Below are 24,343 nucleotides of genomic sequence, written 5' to 3' on the forward strand. Positions count from 1 at the left end.
TTCTTTTTGGGGGGGAATTATTAGGGGCATGAGTTAAAAAGTGCTTCTTTTAAAAAATATTGCCAGGTGCCTAAGGGCATTTCTAATCCAAGACTTCTTCATACTGAATTTTTGGATTGGAGTATTTGGGGCCACACAAGCAGTGTGAATTCCAGCCACAAACCCATGGTTTGTAGGCTTGTGGTTATGAATTCTCTGGGGGTAAATGTATTTTTACTTCCCTGTCCAAATCCAAAGACCAAACAGGCATGTATTTACTCTGAATTGTAGAGGGAGGTATATCATCTACTGAGGGCTTGCTGAAGGATCCTGGCTTTATGTAGTGGTCTCAGATGGGACCTCCCAGTATGATCAAACTCCAGACTTTGTCTTCTGCCTGCTTGGCCAGCAGCCCCTAACCCAGGATCCATCCTAGACCATAGTAGGTTAGTATATGTCCCCAAGGAAAGCCCCCTGCTTCTGAGTGAGTTTAGTATTTCTATTTTAGCCTTCTTGTGACTAGGCTCTGAGAAATTCCCTTCATTTTTTATTTGTTAGCCATTCATTTAAATATTTTGCGTATAGGCATCTGTAAAAGTAGCAATAGGACAAGTCCTTTTGCCATAATTAACTAACAGAATGTCTTCATCAGACTTGGCCAGAATTATAGTCTGTTAGTACTGGGACAGCTTGATATTCTGTACACTGTGATTACAACCCGCTTGAAAGGCAGAGAAAACATACAAATAAACTGCAGGCAATACAGGAAACAATAGCTCCGTAACGTGGCCCAAATGTTGTCTTGTATTGAAGTCAGCCTTTTTAAGAACCTTTGATTCTAAGAAGCAAGGACAGTTTGATTTACAGAAAACCAAATATATTTGCAAACGGAAGACATCTTTTTAAAGAGGGGGAAAAGGAAATGTAAAGAGGTTAGAGTAAGATAAGCACAAAGTCGCGTGTGGTGACGCATGCCGGTATCACAGCCTGGGAGGCAGAGAAAGGAGAATCGCTGATCTGAAGCCAGCCTCAGCAGCTTAGTGAAGCTGTCAGCAAGTCAGTGACACCCTATGTTAAAATAAAACTAAAATAGGGCTGGGGTATAGCTCAGAGGTAGAATGTCCCTGTGTTCAGCCCCCAGGATGACAAAAAAAGAAAAAAAATGGGAGACAAATGTCAGTTTCTTATCTTTGTTCTCATTTTAGCTGTGTGTGTTGATTCCATATAGTAGAAATAACAGTATTCTAACAATATTAAGTGTAGCCAAAGAGCATTTCGCGGCTCTGGCTGAATGGTAGTTTTTGCTGTTTACTATTGTTCCTAAGTCTGGTTTTCATTTTACTGTAAAATTTTGTGTGCCCTTGCTCACAGTCCATAGGTTGGGAACAAATAAGAGTTTAGGAAAGAGATATTTATAGAAGTTCAAACAAATTATGAAATCCTAAACCAAGTCCAGAACACTTCAGATTTTCATCTTTCTCGTTAGAAAGTTTGATAAGTTAGTTTATTCAGTGTCTTTTAAGGATACCTTAAGTACGTAGTCACCTTACCTTACCATCGGAAAAAAGACTAGCAAAGTCTACTGTACTTCTCTGTACTAAGTATTCCTTTGACCCTTGTTAATAAGTAATTGTGTTCTTCCTTGCCCTCATACCATTGGATAACAGTGTGAAGGGTGCCTGTGTTGACAGTATTTCTTGATACATGGTTGGTGGTTTTGCTGTATGAAGCCTCATTCCCAGAATGAATTCCAGGTTTGGAGTTTTGATGATAGTTACATTTTAAAAGCTTTTGGAATTGAGCATTACACAGTATTATTTATAACTTAAAACCATAAAAAAAGATTGAGCCATAAATATTTATAAATGTTCCCAATGAATTCTAAATCCTCATTTAAATAAAAAGTACCATTTCAGTCTGTATGAGAAATCTTAAAATATATATTTTGTTTTATCAGGAAAGCCAGTTGTAGTACCTAGTATTTTAAGTTACTCATATCCTTTGAAGATCTTTTAAATATTTTTTATAACTAAGATCAGGAGAAATGTATACTTTTGTTTTAGTGGAATTTGTAAGGACATTTACAGGTATTTTTATATGTATGCAGACTGCCAAAATAATGTTGGATGGATTATGGTTAAATTATTATTGTCGTGATTGAGTCTTCTGTGTTAATGCTTGGCTTTGAAAGGGAGTCTTGCCCTTATTTGTAGGATTATTGATGAATGGCTTGTTTGTTTGGTACTGGGGATTAACTCAGGGGCATTCTACATCCCAGCTATATCCCCAGCCTTATTTTATCTTATTTTATTATTTGGAAACAGAGTCTTGCTAAATTGCTGAGGCTAGCTTCAAACCTGAGAGCCTCCTCTCTTAGCTTCCCAAGTACTGGGATTACAAGCATGTGCCACCACACCTGGCTGTTAATGTCATTTTTAACTAATTCAGCAGACCTTAGAGATATGCTTAAAATATCTTAAATTTGTGCAAAGCATAAAACAGTTCAAATAAAATTGTTTTCCAGTCACACAGTGGCTTCTCTCAATGAGGCTAAAATTCTCCAAAGAATGTTCTTGTACATTTGCCAGGAGGCTTCTGGGACAGGCATACTTTTAAGAACTTAGAACATAAACAACTGTGATATGTGGCAAGAGATTTAAATGACTGTGATGACAGTGAGAACAAAGCATTTCTGTTACCGTGGTGATGTGTTCATTCTTTGAAATGTGTTTGTCATTCTATTTCGGTGGAGTAAGTGAGAGCCAGGCCAAAAAAAAAATTACAGACTGTATTTAACTTTAGATACTATTTCTTTATTGTTTGCAAGTACCAGAAAAATATTACTTCCTAACAGTAAATATTTCAAGAATTATTCTAGAGCTAGAGGTCTTTTTTATAACCACATGAACCACTTAAAGATAAAGACCATTTATTTAGATCTTAAAGTTTTGATTCATTTCTAGTTGAAGATAATATGTTGCAAACATGAAAGATCAAACACTTGGCTTGAAATAAGAACGTATTTATTAAGGACTTTCTATGAGTCTGGCACTGTGCTTAAAGATTATAGAATACAAAAGAAGGTGATTTACGCTGTTTTTGCTCTAGTCTAGAAGAAAAGGCATACCCAAAGGAAACTTACAAAGCAGAAAGACATTATATAGTCAAGTACCGAATAAAATAACATTTTGCTTATTTGGTACAAATGACTACATAGTCCATCTTTTTAGAAGGGACCTCTAATCATTGTCTAGAACAGTAGTTCTCAACTCTGGGTAATTTTATCCCCATTGGGCATTAGCAATGTTTGAAGACACTTTTGATTATCATAACTAGGGCTACTGCCTTCACCAGAGGTACTTCTGAATATCTTAAAATGCACAAAATAGCCCTTCGCATCAGATATGTATCTGGTCCAAAAGGTCAGTAGGGCTAAAATTAACAAACCCTGATAGGGAACCTATACAAGTCAATGCTGGTGAGTTTTGAATGTGTAGTAGATGGGATCTCATCTCCCCCCTAGCCAGTTAGCCCCTATAAATGTTCTTTGCCTGAGGCCCTTGAATATTTATATAGAAATGATCACTTGATATCCATAAACCAGCTAAATAGAAGTTTGTTCAGTATAATGTTCCAGGGAGACCACCTGTAATTTTATCAGAGTCTCAAGTTATCTCCAGAAAAGATTGTGATATATCACACCAATACCCTAAAGTCACCTAAAATAGACAACACAGAACCTTCTATACCATTCTCCTGGGATATTTTAATGGGATTGACATACTAATTAATTTTAGCTAGTCACCTGTGGTTCCTAGGGAACACAGATTTGTAGTTGGGTGACAGAAGCAAATAGAAGTAATTTTGTTCAATTAATAAGTAATCAGATCCTAAGGTTTTGCTCCAGGATTTTTCTTAAAGGCTCAAAAAAAGGATAGAACAATGAAGGTTGAACATAAATGGTTTTGTTTTTTTTTTTTCTTACTGGCCTGACCGTTTGTCAAATTGCTGAGTTTAAGTTTTTATTTCATCTGGTTAGTTTTTTGTTTTTGTTTTTGTGGTACTAGGAGTGGAACACCGGGGCATTCTACCTCCGAGCTACACCCTCAGCCCTATTTTTTATTCTTAAAATTATGTTTTGAAACAGTCTTGCTGAGTTGCAAAAGGACTTACTAAGTAGCTGAGGCTGGCCACGAACCACAGTACTCCTGTCTCAGCCTCCCAAATGCTGGGGTTACAAGCGTGCACCACCATACCCGACTGCTTAGACTTATTATTGGTTATTAATTTTAAATAATTTGTTGGTTCCCTGTCATTTTGTGATCTTGAGGTGTCATAAATGTTCACCATTGTGTATTATCTTGTTACTCTATTAAAATGTAACTACATTTACTTTTGTAAACTTAAAAATGGTTGAAAATACAACATTTTAAACTAACCTATTTGGATTTTCCCTTAGGTCTTAAAGAAAGTGCAGAAGAGATGGTCAAAAACAAATTGGAAGGAAAAGACAAACTGACCCCTTGGGAACAATTTTTAGAGAAAAAGAAAGAGAAAAAAAGACTGAAGAAGAAACAAAAGGTATCCGTGATAATTATGACCATTTATTGAATACCAACTATGTTTCAGAAAATACCAGGTCCTTGGTATCTATTATCTCACAATGTAACTATTCACTGGATTAGGCCTTGTTATCATCCTAATTTAAGAAAAAATTGAGAATATAGTTAGAAGTTTTCTGCAAGGTCACATAATTATGTACAATCCAGAGCCCCTTTAGCTACTGTAATTTTAATAGCTTACATTTATATCCTACCCAAATCAAATACATTTTTAGTCAATATCTAAATATAAAGCAGTATGATTCCACTCTTGTTTTTTGAGGAAGAGAGGCACATGCAGACTTTTTTACTTAAGGATATATGTGTATGTACATTTTTAACATAGTGAAATTATGCTAACATGTTATTGTCATTAAATCTTGATAAAAAATATTTACTAGCCAGGTGTGGTGGTGCACACTTGTAATCGCAACATTCGGGAGGCTGAGACAGGAGGATCTTGATTCGCGGACAGCCTCAGGTGCTATTTAGTTGAGGCCCTTTGCAATTCAATGAGACCCTTTTTCAAAATAAAGAATAAAAAATAGGGCTAGGGGTATAACTTGGAGGCAGAATGCCTCTGGGTTCCATCCCTAGTACCACACACCAAAAAAAATTGCTAATATGGCATCTATGGAAAACATGATTTGACTCCCATCACTTAAGGAAAATCATCTTTTCCAGAGTTTGAGTCCTCGTTAAAAGCAGAGGCCACTTAAGTTACCTTTTCTCTTATTAACAGCCCTTTATATTGTTAGTGAAATGTAGTGTCATTGCCTTTCAGTGGTATCACTGATAATCACAAAGTTTTTATAACCTAGGGAATCTTGAGTGGTTAGTTCTGTACTCTTAATAGCTTACTCATAATAGTTCTAGACCACCTCTGGTATTTCATATTTGTAGAAAATTAAGTGATTTTCCTGAGGTTATTACACAGTTTGCCAGTGGCCAAGCCAAGACCAGAATTCATGATCTTTCAGTGCAGTGTTCTTTCTCTGTACTAAATTGTTTCTTTCTATGCCACATAAGCTTATAATGCTTTTGATTTTATTTGATACAAGCTTAGAGCTTATCTTTTACTTTTTTCCTTTATTGGGCTAAGTCTGAATTCATTTTATCAGCAACATTCAAAATACATTTATGTATCCAGTATGTTCTAGACGTAATGTTGTGTACCAAACTTGAGGAAGGCAGCAGATCCCTTCCAACTCAACAGATTCTCTATATATAGAAGAAATTATTTCTGAAGAAATGAATACATGTCTGTATACCATAGTATTTAATATTTTGATCTTACTATGGTTTAGATCTATAAAATAGTTCAGGAAATATATGAATAAATAAATAGCTAGATATATGTGTTCCATACTTTTAGTTAAAAACATATTACTAGCCGGGTGTGGTGGTGCACGCTTGTAATCCCAGCATTTGAGAGGCTGAGACAGGAGGATTGTGGTTCGCGGACAGCCTCACCTACCTAGTGAGGCCCGCCCTCTACAACTTAGTGACACCCTGTCTCAAAATAAAGAGTAAAAAATAGGACATGGGTGTAGCTCAGAGGTCGAATGCTCCTGGGTTCCATCCCCAGATCCCCCCCCCAAAAAAAGAAAAAAATATATATATTACTGCCAGGTGTGGTGGTACTTGTAATCCCAGTACTTGGGAGGCTGAGACATAATCGCAGGTGCACAGCCAACCTCAGCAACTTAGTGAGGACCTTTTTCCAAATAAAAATAAAATAGGACTGAGGATATAGCTCAAGTAGAATGCCTCTGGGTTTAATCCCCAGTTCCACCAAAAAAAAAAGTTTACAAGGATAGGCTATGGATACAACAAGGTAACTGTAGAAATCAAGTGATGATAGCAGAGGGATCATTACACTGTTCTTATTGGTTTTCATACATTTTAAATTTTCATAATAGAGCCAGGCGTGGTGGTATACACCATAATCCTAGCACTTGGGAAACTGAGACAAAAGGATCGCAGGTTCAATATTAGCTCGAGCAACTTAGACCCTGTTTCACCCCCAAAAAAAGAAAGTTGGAGGTATAGCCCAGTGAAAGAATGCCTCTAGGTTCAATCTTTGGTAACACAGAAAGCAAAACAAAACTTCACAATAGAAATTGTTTTCTTCTGTTAACCAGCAAAAATAGTTTTAAATAATTTAAGAAATACTCTACACTGTATGACTTTAAGCTAGCAACAGTCACTGCTGTTTCTTAACTTTATCAGGAATCAAGCCCTCTCTCTACTAATCACTCATCTAAATATTCTTCTTTGGATGTCTGTATTCCTTTTGGTCTCTTCTAGCACTTTCTCTATCTTGAATTTTTACTTAAACATATGTCTCTGTGTCTCATTTCCTCTCATAAATGGTAAAATTTTTGCGAAAGAATGCATGTAATAAAGTTCATCCCCCCCCCCCCAAAGCCCTACAAAGTTTTCTGCATTAAGTATTCCCTAAATATCTATTGGGGAAAAAAAATAAAAGAATAACTTGGAGAATTATTTTATAAACAAATCATTTAAGAGGTTTAATTTTAGATTGAACTACTTGATTTTAAAAAATGCATATATTTTTCTTCATATATACGTTATAGTTTTTCTAATAATGAAACTGTATGTATTTCACATTCAACTTAAAGGCTCTTGCGGAAGAGGCAAGTGATGACGAGCTTCCATCTGATGTTGATTTGAATGACCCGTACTTTGCAGAAGAAGTTAAAAAATTAGGTAAGCTAGACCTTTATTTGTAGTTTTTAATTGGAATCGAAAGAAAATGATGACATAGGTGGAAACAACATGAATAATCATTCTTTTGAAAACCACTACAATTTAGATAGTTCCTGTAGTGGCTTACAAATAAGTCTGTCCTTTGGGGTCTCATATTGGAAAGGATCAGTGTACCCCTGTACATACAAAGAATGATTTCATGATAGAATTTTGATAACATGGCTAATTTAACTGTTTAATGGGGTTTCCTTTCTGGGAATTATGTTTATAGGTAACTGGATAGACTCTATAGAGAATGAAAGGAAAACCAGGAATGGTGGCACACTTCTGTCCTCCCAATATGAGCATCTGAGATAGAATTGCACGTTCAAGGAGTGCCTCAGCACCTAACAAGACCCTGTTGCAAAAAAATAAATAAATAAAAATGGCTGGGGGTGTAGCTTGAAGGTAGAATGCCCCTGGGTTCAATCCCAAGTACAAAAAGAAAGAGAGAAGAAATAGGAAGAATCATCCTTTTGCATCACTCTAGATATCTCGGCAAAGCCTCTGAAGAATTAAAACTATAAAATGAGTTTGTGTTGAGATATATGTACATATAATTTTATAATTTGTGTATGGGATTATAGTATAATAGCTTCTTCTTCCCAGGAAGCATATATGTCTCATTTTTCTTTGCATTTATCCTGCTTTAGTATAGCTAAAAGCCAGCTTTTTTCTTTTTCTTTTTTTTTGAAGCCTTTGTCTGGCATCTCATTTCATATATTCAAGGAAGCCTTGTTTCCATTGCGTATGTACCCCTCATTCTTTCCAGAATGCTTTCATCCATTTTTTTTTTTTTTTTGGTATATGTAAATGTGTTTAGTATGGTTTAGACCATACTTGGACTAGTCAGTATAGAAACTACTGTAAACATTTTCCATTTATTCTCATGCATTTTGCCTCCCCCTAATCTATATACCACACACATGAACCCCAAAAGGCTTGTTCTTGGAGCAACTCCAAGCTAGTATTATAAAGAGAAGGATTTTATGAAGTTTCCCTGCTTCTTATCCCTCCTGACTAGTAGGCCAGAATCGTTCTCAACAGGAAAGTCAAAATTGCTCAAAATTATTTCCTGGTTGTTATGGCCTTTTAACACTGACATTTTATTGATGAAAAGGAGATCAGGATAAATAAAGTTTATTATAGGATGTGAGATTCTTGAGAATTGGAAAGGGAAGTGGAAACTTAGAATATTCTGCTTTTTATCATACCTGCATGGTCATTTCTAGATGATGGATTTTAGCCTTCTCCTCTGGCTAAAACAAAGTTCATAATGGAGAAATATAAAGCATTTAGTTTCCTTTGTCTAAAGTTAGTATTAAAAGTTCCAAGTGAAAAATAGAGATAAAATTTGCTCGCTTTCATTGTATTTTTTATTTCAGAGTGCTTCTGAGGAGTAATTGTTTCTATCTGAGCTTAAGTTATTGGATGCTGGTAGTTGTTTTATTATTTATTTATTTATTTATTGCAGTACTAGGGACGGAACCTAGGGGATTCTACCTCCAAGCTACACCCCCAGCCCTATTTTATATTATTTCTTTTGAAACAGGATGAAACAGTTGCAAAGGGCCTCACTAGCTGAGGCTGTTCGCAAACCCTGATCCTCTTGTCCCAGCCTCCCAAATTCTGGGATTACGAGCGTGTGCCACCAGAGCATGTGCCACCATGCCTGACTTATTTCTTTATTTTTGTGTTACTGGAGATTGAACCCAGAGGCATTCTCCCTCTGTGCCTACCACCACACCCCAGCTTTTTGAAAGAGGATTTCACTAGTTACCATGCACTGACCTTGAACATTTGACCCTTGGGTCTTTCTCCCAATTGGTACTTTAAAGGAAAAACAGGAAGGCTGTAAAACTTACAACTAATGTGGCCAACATTTGGGAGGTTGAGACAGGAAGATAGAGGACAGCCTCAGCTACTTAGTGAGGCCCTTTGCAACTCAGTGAGACCCTATTTCAAAATAAAGAATAAAAAGTAGGCCTGGGGATATAGCTCTGAGGTAGAATGCCCCTGGGTTCCATTTTTAGTACAGTCCAAAAAAAAAAAAAAAAACTAAAGCAGTTACAGTGATTGTTTATATTTTGATTGCCCACCAGGTGCTGGGCACTCTTGTAGACTAAAGAAATGACAATAATAGCCGGGCGTGGTGGCGCACGCTTGTAATCCCCAAGCTTGGGAGGCGGAGACAGGAGGATTGCGCTGGTTCAGAGCCATCCTCGCTGGCTTAAGAGACCCTGTTTCCAAATAAAGAAAATATAAAAAATAGGTCTGGGAGTGAAACCCGGAGGTAGAAGGGCTTCCAGGAACTTCAGTACCACCAGAAAAAAAAAGAAAGAACAATAATAATATAAGCAAGACTCTATCTGTTAAGGAATCTGGTTCTAGGGAAGAGATGCTGAACAGATAAATAACACTATTATACAAGCATGGTAAATGTTTTAAAAGTAAGAAATAGAGTAGTAGAGAATATTACTAGCAGGAACATGGGGAAAGAGTTTATATAAGGTAGGCTAAGAAGGCCTCGCTAGGTGATAATGGTATTTGAGCTAAGACCTATAACACAAAGTCAAGCACAAAATGCTGTGAAGAGCACTGTTAGTCAAAGGAGAGAAAAGTGGGTGGAAAGGCTTTGATGTGAGGAAGAATGTGTTGTGTGGTACTAGAAGAATTGAAAGATATGGACGTGGCTAGAACATGGCCAAAAAGAGAGTTTTTTGTGGCCGAGATGGAGACCTATAACAGGAACTGACCCTGCAAGACTTTGTTGTGGTGGCAACAAATTTCCATTTTATTACTGATAATGGAAAGCCACCAATATTCTCTCAGTAAGAAAGTTGCATGATCTGGCTGTATATTAAAATATTACTCTGGTTTCTGCAAAGGGAACAGATTAGAGAAAGGCACTGATGAGAGCCTGGAGACCTGGCTTTTACAAAGATCTAAGCAAAAGGTGATGATAATGTAGACTGCATACCATTAACAGAATTGGAAAGAAAAAGAGAATGGAATTCTTTTAGATTTTGGCTAAAAAATAGATTTGGCTAATCCAAAAGTAGATTTGGCTAATGTATTTGGATATCGAAAAAAAATTTAGCTTAATTTCTGGACTTTTGGTTTGAGTCTCTGGGATAACTCCATTTTATTAACTGAGTAAGAAAGGAATGTGGAAACAGTAGGTTTGAGTAGGACCTAAATTAAATAGGTCCGTTTTGGGCATAATTACAAAATGTCAATTAGATATCCAAATTGAAATGCTAAGTTGACACTTAGACTGAGTCTAGGAGATCAGCAGAAAGGTCAGAGGATGGCTATAGACTGAATCAGTAGCATATAAAGTCCTTGAAACACTGGGACTGGAAGTAGAATCAGAAGAGAGTCATGTGAAGCCTACATGGTACTATTCCTGTGACGTGCTGGAGGAGACATTACCAGGAAGGTAGGGAAAACTTAAGCTTAGAAGGAATGTCTGTGAAATAGGGGGAAGAGCATTATCTTAAGCATCATGGGAACCAAGAGAGGAGAAAAGTGCATAGAGGAGAGATGTGGTTGATTTAAAATGCCAGTAGTCTTACAGACACTGGGTGAGATCTAAAGGACATTGAGTGACTCTAATTGTAATTTCAATAGGTTAATGTGGGCTAAAGAATGAGTAAGAAATGAGGAAGTAGAGACTAAGAACAATGATCATTTTCCAGGAATTTTACTGTGAAGTAGTAGCTGAGTGGTGGTAGATAGAAGCTTGTTTTGTTTTGTTTATAAATTGTTAGCTTTTTGGGCTTGTTTTACGCCTTCTGGGATTGCTCCAGTAGAGAAGATATGTTGGGAATCCAGCCCAACAGCGGCGGGGCTTGGCCAGATGATGAGTACCGAAGGCCCGATCACCACACGGAGCCGGAGCCGGGAGATATGTCAAGCAAGATCTCATTTATTTCTCTCCAAGCAATCATATATATAGCACCAAGCCACGAGGGGAATTCCCATGAGAAATAGCCTAGCCTATCCGGGATAAAGATCACTAGCGCGTAGTTTACAGCCAATTCCAGGCCAGTTCATGAGCCGTTCATGTGTGCAGAAAGCTCCTTTAAAGGTAGAAAGGGAAAAACCGCTCAGTCTCCCCACCCATAATGAATGGGGAAACCACGCCTTCGTAGCTTCCTCCAGGCGCCATCTTTAGCCCATTTTCTGCTGAATCACTTTACTTAAAGTTTTGCCTTAGGCTGCAGGCCGCTCAGGCCGCTGCATCTCCTTAGGCACTGTATGGATACACCCCATCAAAGATACAGAAACTAGAAGAGATAAATGCAGGGATGGAATCCTTGAGAAGACAAGAGGGTAAAACCTAGACCACAGTTGGAGGGATTTAGCTTTGAAAGAGCCAGGATGCAGCCTTCTTATCAGGAGAGAAGATACATAAATACTAATGCAGGTACATGTGTGTATTTGGTAACTGGAAGAGGAGGATTTTTCTGATTGGTTTATGAATTTATACTGTTCATTCATTTGCAGAATGAATGAATACAGATCATTTTGGTGTTCATTTAAGGTAGAGGCCTAGAAACATTGTTCCAGGGAGGGTTAATGGCTAAGGCAGTGATTAAATGAATTGCCAAATTTAACTTAAAGGAAATGTTCTAGTCAGGATAACTGAGAATGGAGAAATATGGAGCTTGTAAATCTGAAGTCCAGGCCAAAAGTAAAACCATAAAATGTGCAATAAAGGCAGCAGTATGAGATGCGTAGGTAGAGAGAACCAGTTGAGCCACAGTTAAGTCAATTCACAAAAGGAACCTGTCTTTTAGGTTTGGGGTTTTTGTTTTGTTTGGGGCAGGCCTGGGGATTAAATACTAGGCCTCGGGAATGCCAGACAAGTGCTATACCCAAGCTATACTTCACCATTCACCACTCCCTTTTCTTTTTCTTTTCTTTCTTTCTTTTTTTATGACGGAATCTCACTAAGCTGCCTGGGCTAGCCTCAAATTTGTAATCCTTCTGCCTCAGCCTAAAAAGTAGCTGGGGTTATAGGCAAGCATCATCCTGCCCTTGGGCTGTGTGTCCCTTTTAAACAATTCTGAACATCACTTTTTATGCCTTCATTCATTATTTATCAGTGAACACACGAGTGTCAGAGTCACCTATTAGCCAGGTGTGGTTGTGCAATACTTGGGAGGCTGAAATAGGAGGATCACAGGTTCACAGCCAGACTCAACAACTTAGGCCCTCTGCAACTTAGTGAGATCCTGTTTCAAAGTAAAAAATAGGGCTGAGGGTGTAGCTTAGAGGCAGAATATCCTGGGGTTTAGTCTCCAGTACCACCCCCCCACACACACACACACACACCACTCAGTCGTTCCTTACCGTACATTAGAAGATATTTATAAACACTTACTTGCCATAAAATGATGTATATGATGGTAGTCTCTTAAGATTGTATCATAGCAAACATACTGGTCTGGGTGAGTATTTTCCATGGTATTCACACAACAGTGCAATCAACTGACAGTGCAACCATAATCCATGTCATTAGCAATTTATGGCTCTGTATGAAAAGGTTATAGTCTTTTATAATTGCTGAAGCTTGCCTTGAACCTTCAGTCCTCCAGTCTCAGCCTCCCAAGTATTGGGATTATAGGCATCCTCCACCACAGCCAGCCCCATGCTTTCTTTTTTTTTTTTTTTTTTTTTTTTCGGTCTGGCAGGTCTCAAGCTCCCAAATGCTGGGATTACAAGCGTCCGGCTTCATGCTTTCTTTTTTTTTTTTTTTTTTTTTTTTTTTTGGTGGTACTGGGGTTTTTGAAAGCCCTTCTACCTCCGGGCTACACTCCCAGACCTATTTTATATTTTATTTAGAAACAGGATCTCACTAAGTTGCTGAAAGCCTCACCAAGTAGCTGAGGCTGGCTTCGAACCTATGTGATCCTCCTGTCTCAGCCTCCCAAGCGCGGGGATTACAAGCGTGCGCCACCACGCCCGGCTTCATGCTTTCTATTTTAATCTGACTGCTGAGAGTATAACTAAGCCTTAAAAGATTCATGTATGTGCAGAAATAGTAGAACCAATCCGAAATTTTCACTCAAGTCAAATACTTATCTTCCTAGGATAAACTAAATTTATATTTAACAGTATCCAGAAGATACAAAGATATAATAAATGTTGATGTTAATATTTTATACTCCTGATTAGGTTGACAGTTTACAGGTAAGTGCAAAGCGTGCTTTTAGTTATAAAGAAGTGGATTCTTCTAAGGAAGTCAAAAAATGTTTTTTTCTTGTGTACAATTAGGGATTCGTAGTACTCTTCAGGAGAGTTGGATTTTGGCTCAGATTTCAACAATTTGTAATTTTTTTAAAATATAGATATTAAGTAACTTAGGTGACCTAAAAATTGGTATATTAACTTATCGCTGTAGTATTGCCTTATTTTTATCAAGACATGTTGTGGATGTTAGAGCCTTTGAAATAAAATATAGTCACTATTTAAGAATATAGTGCTAGTTTCCAAAAAGTTGCTGAGACTGGCCTGTAACTTGCAATCCTCCTGCCTCAGCCTCCCAATACTAGGATTACAAATGTGTGCCACAGTGCCTGGTTTGTGGGCATTTATTCCCACATGTTTTCCACAGGCAATCCCATACAGCTGTATTTAAAACATCTTTCAAAATATGGAGGAATTGAGTTCATTAATTGATGCTAGATCTGCTGTTTGACTTTGGTTAAGAATCAGTGTGAGTACTGGAGATCTTTTACAAATATTTCCCTCCAAGCCAGGCTTGGTGGCACATGTTTATAATCCCAGCATTTAGGAGGCTGAGATAGGAATTCTCGGTTCACAGCCTCAGCTACTTAGTGAGGCCCTTTGCAACTCAGTGAGACCCTGTTTTCAAATAAGGAATAAAAAATGGGGCTGGGAGTATTGCTCAGAGGTAGAATGCCCCTGGGTTCCATCCCCAGTATCACACACACACAAAAATTTTCTTCCACTTTTTTTCCTAAACTGAAGACTTGATATCACAAATGAGAATTTTGAAAATATCTAAAGTGAATTATATTGGAGTAATCTGCTAATTGCATAAATTCTTTTTTTTTGGTTGTTAGAGATTGAACCCAGGACCTCACAAGTGCTCTATCACTGAGCTACTTCGCATCCTTAATTACATGAACTCTTAAATAGTATTGTTTTTGAAAAATAATGAAATAAAGTATGTCACTATTACAATATCTTTTTTTGTCTTGACAGTTTTAAATATTGATAAATAGCCATAAAAATCTAATGGTATAGTACGTTCCACTTTTCTCTTTTCTGGTGATGCTGAAGATTGGACTTGGGCATTCTACCTCCAAGGGACAGCCTCAGCCCTGTTATTTTATTTGGAAACAGGGTCCCGGTTTCTGAGAGCCTTGCTAAATCTCTCTCAGCTTCCCAAATATCGGGGTTCCAAGAATTCACCACCACGCCCAGTTCAGCGCCCCTCTTTGTGTGTGGTGGGGGGGGTGCTGGGGATTAAACTCAGAGGCATTCTTCCTCTGAGCTACACCCCCCAGCCCTATTTTATCTTATTTTTATTTTGAAACAGGGTCTTGCTAGTTTGATGAGAGTCTCACTACTTGCTGAAGCTATACTCAGAACCTGTGATCTTCCTGTCTCAGCCTCCCAAGTACTGGGATTACAGGTGTATGTCACCACACCTGGCTCTCGGCCCACTTTATAGATGAATAAACTGAATCTCAAATAATACAGCTGGCTGAGCGTGGTTGAGCATGCTTGTAATCCCAGTACTTTATAGACATTGCTTTTTCAGATTGATTTGTTTATAACTTATCCTTTTTCATAGATATATTCTGTTAGATTTTTTTTTTTTTGCATGGATAGTAGCATCTCTAAGGGTTGTGTAGATTAAACTATAAAATTCTTAACATCTGATTTTAAATCTTGGTTGGTATTTGACTTACTAGAACTGACTGTATGTACTTTTTGCAGCAGTCCCAGTAGTTATAATGTCTAACTTGATAGAAACTTCCTTGATATAGTATTTTAGATCAGGAGTTTTCATTTTCCTGGTGTGCTACATCTAACTTTAAAAACTTTCCAGGGAGTCAGAAGACTTAAAAAAGAGTAATAAGATGTGCTCTCTTATTATGATCTTATTAGCAGTGCAGGGCAGTAAGGATCTCAACACATCTTTTGACTAAACAATTCAGTCTAGCACACAGTAAATTCTTGTGAGCAAAGAAATTTCCATCACACTAAAATTGGTATCATTTTTAGCCTTGACCATCTTAGAGGTTTTCTCTCTCTCTCTCTTACTAGTCTTCCTTTCATGTTATTTTTATAACTTTTCACCAGGTTGTTATAAAAATCCAGAACAGTTCGTTATAGGCTCTTTGAAATTATATTCCACAGCTGTATGTGAAGATTTTTATCTCCTTTATGTATTAATCATATACACCCTGGTTTTTCTCCCTGCCATATTCTGCATATGGCACTTGTCCGTTCATGTCAAAGGCACTCTTTACTTGGAGGAGAGGGGATAGAGTTTAGACCCTAAGAAGGTAGAATCTTCAGCATATAAAAATACATGTAAAGAAATACACAAAGAAAAGGTTAGAATCTTAAGGTAGATACAGCATTTCATGAAAAACGTTTCGTATAGGACTAGTTAAAATTTTTATTTTAGAAGAAAGGGATACATGGAACAAATATTTATTCTTGAAAATGCAAAACAAGCCAGGTGTGGTGGCACATGCCTGTAATTCCAGTTCTTAGGAGGCTGAGACAGAAGGATCACAGGTTCATAGCCATCCTCAGCTACTTAGTGAGGCCTTCCACAACATAGCGAGACCCTGTTTCAAAATAAAGAATTAAAAACTAGGGCTGAGGATATAGCTTAGAGGTAGAATGCCCCTGAGTTCAGTCCCCAGTACCACAAAAAAAGAAAATGGAAAACAAATGCCTTGGTAGCACCGAGAGGTGAGCCTGGCAGTGCTTACCTGCTAGAATGTTCTCTCAGTTGGGTAAGTCACCCAGATAGGGTTGTATGAGTACAGCAGGGACTTACTATACATGGAGTAATTCTAAATCTTTTTTTGACTTAGGCTTTTCTTATTGTATTATCTCCCCTTATATACAGTTAATTAACCACCATTATATGTTCTGTGACTTTAATTTTGTTGCTTAGCAACAAAATGTGTATTCAGAATTGAAAAGGCTATTACAACAGGGAGAATAACATTTGATAGCAAAGGAGTAAAAATATAGTGGTTACCAATAGAGCCATAGTGCTTGAGTTTCAATCATGACTCCTTCACTTACAAAACCTGAGACGAATTACTTAACCTCTCTCTAGAGCCTCAGTTTCCTCATCCATAGAATGAGTGCTACAATAAATAAGGAAAATCTGATATCTTTTTGAACAGGCCCTGTGCATAGCTTTCAGATCCTTAAATACCAGACTTCTTCATACCAATTTACAAGTCACTGTATCCAGAAATACCTAAAGTTATAAGCCCTCAATCAAGAGCCACTTTTACTATAAGCAGCCTATTTGGTAATAGAGCCAGAAAGTTTAACTTAAGATCAAATTTGTGTTTAAAGAAGAAAAAAAGATTTTGTTAACCTTGTACAGGTAGTGACTATCATTATCATAAAGGCAAGTTTATTTTACAGATGAGTTTTTTAATGTACAGCCTTAAGAGTTTATATATTCAAATTGCTCATTTTTCTCCCCTTTTATCTCTTCAGTCTTTATTGCTTAGTAAATCTTTTTTCTGTTTATGATCAAGTAGATTTTCACTTTTATTTTCTCAGAAAGTGTGTGTGTGTGTGTGTGTGTGTGTGTGTGTGTGTGTGTGTGTGTTAATGTTTAACTCTCAAATCTACCTGCAATTTATTTTTCTATATGTTATGAGGAAAGGCTATAACCAGTTTTTTCTCCCCACTGCAAAAGTATTAAGCCATATTGTTTGTCTTTCTTATATAGAATAGTAAATGTTTTTGTTATTTCACTATGTTGGTGTGGAGTACTATTTGGATCAAACCCAGAGTCTTGCTGATAGTAAGCAGATATTTATCAGTGAACTACACTGTATCTTAAGTACATTAAATCCATCATATCAATTTTTATAATCCATTCTTGGATGGATTTTATTTAGAGTCTCCTTAAATTTTATCATTAATGGATGATAGATTTTATCAAATGCTTATTCTGCATCTGTTGAAATTATTTGATTTTTCTCTTTTAGTTGATATTAGCCTTTCTTATAGTATTCAGTCACCCCACCCACAAGCATTGTGTTTTTATTTCATACCCGTAGCCTTCTTTCAGAAATGTTTTTTTCTTCCTTTAGTTTTGACACATTTAATGTTCAGATTATTTCTAGATGTTTTGCATTTTTGTTCATAATATAAACATGTTTACAGTTAGTCCTATAATTTTAACCTTCTTATATTTGTTGTTCCAGATATAAAGAAAAAATCAATGAAATCTGCAAAACATGGCACATCTGCAGAAGAAGAAACTGAAATAGAAAGACAAAAGGTAAAATGTGATCATTGTTAAACATGCTTAGTAGATAAGTGATGTTAATGTGTGCTTTTTTTTTTTTTTTTTTTTTTTTCTTTTCTGGTGGTGGTGGTACTAGTGATTGAACTCAGGGGCATTCTACCTCTGAAATATTATTCCCCTACCTTCCATCCCTGTTTTATTTTTTTATTTGAAAACAATATCTCACTAAGTTGCAGAGGGTCTAAATTGTTGAGACTGGCCTGGAACCTACAATCCTTCTGTCTCAGCCTCCCAAGTATTGGGATTAAAGGTGTGCACCGCCATGCCTAGCTGATGTGTTCAATGCAAATGAAGTTGTCCACATGAGTTTTCAGTGTCCCTGATCTTCAAAATAATTGATCTTAATAATGAAGATACATAATTATATTAGCAGCATAGGTTTAAAATAGGACCTTTTTATCAAACATTTTTCTAAATAGTATAAAAATTTGCCTCAAATTTGCCAGGATGTATCCTTTTATGATTAAGAGGAAAGCTTTGCATTATTTAAAAAAAAAAAAAAAAACCTTTTACTATAAGTGAAAAAGAAAATACTAATAAAACCTAAATCTAGCCAGACATGGGGGCCAACACTTGTAATCCCACTACTTGGTAGGCTGAGATAGAAAGATCACAAGTTCAAGAATAGTCTTAGCAACTTAGGAAGAATCTCAGCAACCTATAGAGACTCTATTTAAAAAAAAAAAAAAAAAAAAGTAAGCCAGGTATGGTGGCACATGTCTGTAATCTCAGTACATGGGAGTCTGCAACAGTAGGATTGTACATTCGAGGCCAGCCTCAGCAATATGTCATGACTCTCGGCCACCTAGCAAGAACCTGTTTCCAAACAAAAATTTAAAAAGGGCTGGAGTATATAGCTCAAAAGTAGAATGCCTCTCGGTTCCATCTGTGGCACCGTGAAAAATAAATAAATAAATAAAATAAAAAGAGATGCCGGTATAGCTTAGAGGTAGAACACACTGAGTTCAAGGCCCAATACTACAAAAACAAAACAAAAAAACTAAAAATAGCTGGGCATGGTGGTATATACCTATAATCTCAGTACTTAGAAGGCTGAGACTAGCAGGTGGTGCACAATTGTAATCCTACTACTTGGGAGGATTGCAGGTTCAAAGCCAGCCTCAGCAACTTAGTGACACCCTCTGCAACCTAGTGAGAGCCTATTTCAAAATTTAAAATTTTTAAAAATATAGGACTGGGAGTATACCTCAGAGGTCGAATGCCCATGGGTTCAATCCCTAACACCAGGGAAGAAAACAAAAAAGATGATTTGCAAAAGTCTGAGAACATACTTTGTCATTTTTAGCATGTGGGTTGTTAATTTTTTGAGTTTTCCCATCTAATCTGTAGCTGATAGAATATATCTGTTTAGTAGAAGTAGACATACTAGATTTCAGAAGCAAATATTAAAATTCTGCCTTCATATAAATGTGTCAGTGTTAACCAGTGTGGTGGCGCACTCCTGTAATACCAGTACTTGGGAGGCTAAGACAGGCGGTCACAGGAAGGAGGGAGGAAGGGGAAAAAAGCAAAAGAAATCTCCTTGTTGTTAAAGCACACATCTGGAAAATATAATTTGTGTCACAAAATATATTCAGTTTGGCAATGATGATTTGTGCAGCTATAAACATAGATAAGCATATATTATTTTGGTATTCTGGTTTCAAGTCTTTTCAATAGATACCCAGGAGTAGTACAGTCATATGGTAGGTTCATTCCCTTTCTTCTAAGGACCCTCTACCCTGTTTTCCAAAGTAGTCGCACTAATTTGCAGTTCATAATTGTCAAAACTGTGGAACTAGCCGAGATGTCCCTCATCAGATGAATGATTACAAAATTCTGGGACGTAAGCACAATAAAAATTCTGCTCAGCCATAAGGAAGTACACAATCATGCCGTTTGCATGGAAATGGATGGCACTTGTGAATATCATGCTGAGTGAGATTAGTCGTTACAAAAAGTAAAAGGTTGGGTGTTCCCTCTCAGATGCAGAAGCTAGGGACGAATTAGAACACAAGAGGGACTCTAGACAGAGGAGGAGAAACCTCAGTGTGGAGTGGAGGACCTGGGGGAGACTGGGGCGGGGGGTGGGGTTGAAGAGGGACATGAGTGCAAATAAACTTATCAAAGCTAATTACTGTATTGAGCACAGAAAGGGGGGAGGGGGAGAGGGGTGGGAACAGGGAGGGCTCAGCGAGCACTGTGTGCTTGCATGCCTGTTACACTGAACTCATAAAATGTGTGATTACAGTGCACACATATAGTGTATGTGTACACACACTAAGTATCATTTGCTAGAGTTTATTTGTTAAAAAGAGCAGTGTCTTTTTTATAAGCGTGGTGGCTCATGCTTATAATCCCAGTACTTGGAAGGCTGAGATAAGATGACTGCGCAGGTTCGAAGCCAGCCTCAGCTACTTAGTAAGGCTCAGCAACTCAGTGAGACCCTGCTTCCAAATAAAATATAAAATAGGTATGGGAGTGTAGTCCAGAAGTAGAAAGTCTCTGGGTTCCATCCCCAGTACCACCAAAAAAAAAAAAATAGACTGGAGGTAGAAAAACCTAGGTTCAGTCCCAAGTACCAACAAAAAGAACAAGGTGTAGCTCAGGAGTACAGTGCTTGAGTAGCATGTACAAGACTGGGTTCAGCCTCCAGTACAAGAAAAAGAGCAGAGTAGCCAGGCACAGTGGCGCACACCTGTGAACCCAATACTTGGGCTGAGACAGGAGGATCTCAGGTTTGTGGCTCCCTCGCCAACGTAGTGAGGCCCTCAACAACTTAAAGAGACCCTGTTTCAAAATAAATAAAATAGGGCTGGGGGTGGAGCTCAGAAGCAGAATACCCCCAGGGAAGGGGGGAGGACGGTAGAGAGGAGAAGGAGGAGGAAAAGAAAAGGAATGGAAAAAAAGAATAAAAAAGAGCTAGGTGAAAATGATGGGTTTGGAGGCCCTTTGCTAACCAGTTACACCAAGGGAATTGAATCCTGGTTTTTATTGATATATTTATTTTCATTTGGGGGATATAATGGGAATTTGAACCCAGGGGTATTCTACCTCCAAACTCCACCACAGCCCTTTTTATTTTTTGTTTGGAGAAACAGTCTCACCATGTTACTGAGACTATCCTCAAACCTGCTATCCTTCTGTCTCAGTCTCTCAGGTACTGAGATTACATGTGTATGCCACCACACTCTGCAAGGTCAGGTTTTAAATACAAGCTCTCACATCTCTCCTTGCCCTTGTGTGTGATATTCATATCACTGCCCAAAAGGAAGCCTGATTGGCTATCTAAACTGTGCATCTTAATGTGTCTTTCTGTTCTCAGTTCATTGTATATAAATAATATTCTTAAAGTAACAGTGGGGAAAGAAAGCCAATATTATACATTTGGACTTCTTTTTCTCTCCACAGGCTGAAATGGCTTTACTCATGATGGATGAGGAGGAGGACAGCAAGAAACACTTCAATTACAACAAGATTGTGGAGCACCAGAATCTGAGCAAAACGAAGAAAAAACAGCTTATGAAAAAGAAGGAATTATTAGAGGATGATTTTGAGGTAACCAAGGATACAAGTCATTAACCTTGTAAAGATGGAGTTGAGTCTGAAGTCAGCTTTGGAGATAAAAATTAGGTGTACTCACAGTTACCCTTGAAAATGTCTTAGGAAGGGCCCATGGTGGAACTAATCCACCATCTTTTAGCCTAACTAAAACTTTATTCCAAAAATAGATCAAATCACTCTTTTTTTGGTTGAACACTAGAGAAATAATTGACCTATGTTTGGTAGCTCTGTTGTACCAAAAACATGTAGCTTTTAATATTAGAGCCACATTCAGTGGCACTATCCTGGGAAGAGCGAGCTTACCCCCAGTGGGGATAGCACGTTCATGTCACAATAGGTACACTCTCCTGTATACAGTGGCCGGCACAGCAGGCCATGCTTTTGTAGCTACTTGTGTCTTACTTCATATTACTCTTTTTTTTGTCTTTGCTAAGCATATAATCCTAATGGCCACAGAGTTCCTCTGCATGAGTTTAAACCCTCTACATAAACCTTACAAATAAGCTATGCATGGTGGTGCACACTTGGGAGGCTGTTTTTTTATTTTGCAACTGGTGTCAATACATTGCTGAGACTGGCCTTGAATCTGTGATCCTCCTGTCTCAGCCTCCCAAGTACTGGGATTACAGGCATGTGTCACCACGCCCAGAAGTCATTTATGGCAATAAAGACTCATAAGAAGGCAGGAAATCTTTTAATTTATTCACAGAATATAGGGCAGTGTACCAGATAACTTCTGACTAGCATATAGAGGAGCTTTAGGCCACTTGAGGATCCAGTTTATATGCATCAGTTTCACATTTGCTTCTGTTCCACCAAAGTTTTTGGTGAATTGGTTTTCTTATGAAAAAAAGCACAGAATGAAAGAATGATTTATAGTCAAATCTTATAAGATCTACCTTCACATATGAATAATCATGCATAAAAATGTTTCTTATGAGATTTTCTTTGTTCTTGGTATCATGTCTGTTCACCTCACATATAACTTAAGTAAAGCTATGACCCATCTCCAGGTAGATTTCTCTTTCTTGCTTGCTGGTTTCCCCTGTTCCTGACAACACTCAAAAGCCTGGCTGAAGTGAAGGATACAGTCTTAAAGGTGGAACCACAATGTTTTTACAGAAAGATAGAAGGCTGCGTGTGGTGGCGCACACTTGTAATCCCAGCACTTGGGAATCTGAGACAGGAAGAATAGTGAGGCCCTCTGCAACTTAGTGAGACCCTGTTTCAAAATAAAGAATAAAAAGTAGGTCTGGAGGTGTAGCTCGGAGGTGGAATGCCCCTGGGTTCAATCTCTAGTACCACAGAAAATAAAGGGGAAAAAAAAGAAGAAGATAAAGTTGAGGATAAAGAAAATAAAGTATCTGACCAGCTCTTGGTCTGAGGAGTGGGTTCAATCTGTGATTCACCCTAAGTACCAACTTAATCTTCACAGCAAGTTTAAGATTTCTTAAAATGTACTCAGAATACAATTGCTTTCAGCCTGGTGTGATGGTGCACGCTTGTAATCCCAGTTCTTGGGAGGCTAAGACAGGAGGATCGCACAGGTTCAAAGCCAGCCTCAGCTACTTAATGAAACTCTTAGCAACTTAGTGAGACCCTGTTTCAAAATAAAATATAAAAATATAAAATAGTTTGAGGGTGTAGCCTAGAGGTAGAAGCCCCCGGATTCCATCCCCAGGACCATTTAAAAAAAAAAAAAAGAATATAATTGCTTTGCATTAAACTTTAGCAGATGTCCTGATTGGCTTAGGTATGCTGTCCAGAAATTGATTTCATGCTGTAAGCAAGGCAAATCCCTGCCTCGGGAACTGCTCCTGTAAGTTGAAGTAGTCATTGTGGTTACAGGGCAGTATGTATGGACCACCTTCAAATAGACTGTTGTTGTAGTAAAAGTGGCATGCCCTGTACAGTGTGTCTAGGGCGTAGATGATAAAACTCCCTTGAAAATCTAATATAAAACAATTTTCTAATGAATAATGCATAGTACTCAAGTTTATATTTCATATGACCAACAACTCACCACCTTTTTTCTTTCTTTTTGTGGCACTGAGGATTGAATCCAGGGGCATGCTACCTCCTCAACCTTACTTTATTTTTATTTGGAAATAGAGTTTCACTGGGGTGATGATGACTACTCTCACTACTTGCTGAGACTATCCTCGAACTTACAATCCTCCTGTCTCAGCCTCCCAAATACCAGGATTACAGTGTGCGCCACCCCACCTGGCCAGCTCACCACCTTTCTAAATGTGGCGTCATTATCTGGGCCTTTTACTTTGCTAATTTTATTTATTCCTTTTGAATTTTCAGGTCGACGTAAGTGACACACGGTTTCAGGCAATGTATACTTCCCATTTGTTCAATCTGGATCCCTCAGATCCTAATTTCAAGAAAACAAAAGCTATGGAAAAAATCCTTGAAGAAAAAGCCCGGCAAAGAGAGCAAAAAGAACAAGAAGTTACTCGGGCAGTAGAGGAAAGGAGGAGTGAGTTTGGAAAGGCATCACAAAAGAAGGCCATTGACCCAGCCTTGTCGATGCTGATTAAATCTGTGAGAGCCAAGACAGAGCAGTTTCAAGCAAGAAAAAAACAGAGAGTCAAATAACTGGATATTGCCTCTTTGGGGATTGAAAATGTGTTCTCCAAAAGTCTACGGAGACAGAAGAAGGAATATTGGGGCTAAACCACCACCTTTCAAGAAAATGAAAAAATATTTTTCTGACCATTGTAAAATTTAACACTGTACATAATTATTGTACCTAATTGTGGATAGTTGACAGATTCGTACCATATATTTCCACATATTATTCATAATTAAATTGCCTGAATTAAAGGATTTATAAAAATTTTATATCTTAAAA

The 24,343-nt window shown here is 37.7% G+C and overlaps 1 protein-coding gene across 1 annotated transcript in view; it reads left to right on the forward strand.

Annotated features, from left to right (window-relative positions):
- The window catches only part of ESF1 (ESF1 nucleolar pre-rRNA processing protein homolog), a gene marked incomplete at both ends in the record, with an annotated part of 64,498 nt that extends 40,411 nt beyond the window's left edge, over nt 1-24,087 (forward strand). Inside the window, 5 exons of the mRNA XM_080716710.1 lie at nt 4,439-4,560; nt 7,226-7,313; nt 17,813-17,889; nt 21,328-21,474; nt 23,794-24,087. Coding sequence (XP_080572836.1) covers nt 4,439-4,560; nt 7,226-7,313; nt 17,813-17,889; nt 21,328-21,474; nt 23,794-24,087 — 728 coding nt within the window. The remainder of the gene's footprint in view (nt 1-4,438; nt 4,561-7,225; nt 7,314-17,812; nt 17,890-21,327; nt 21,475-23,793) is intronic.
- Nucleotides 24,088-24,343: the final 256 nt, after the last annotated feature.

The sequence above is a fragment of the Muscardinus avellanarius genome (genome assembly GCF_963383645.1).
Source record: "Muscardinus avellanarius genome assembly, chromosome: 19".
In the NCBI taxonomy this organism is placed as follows: domain Eukaryota; kingdom Metazoa; phylum Chordata; class Mammalia; order Rodentia; family Gliridae; genus Muscardinus; species Muscardinus avellanarius.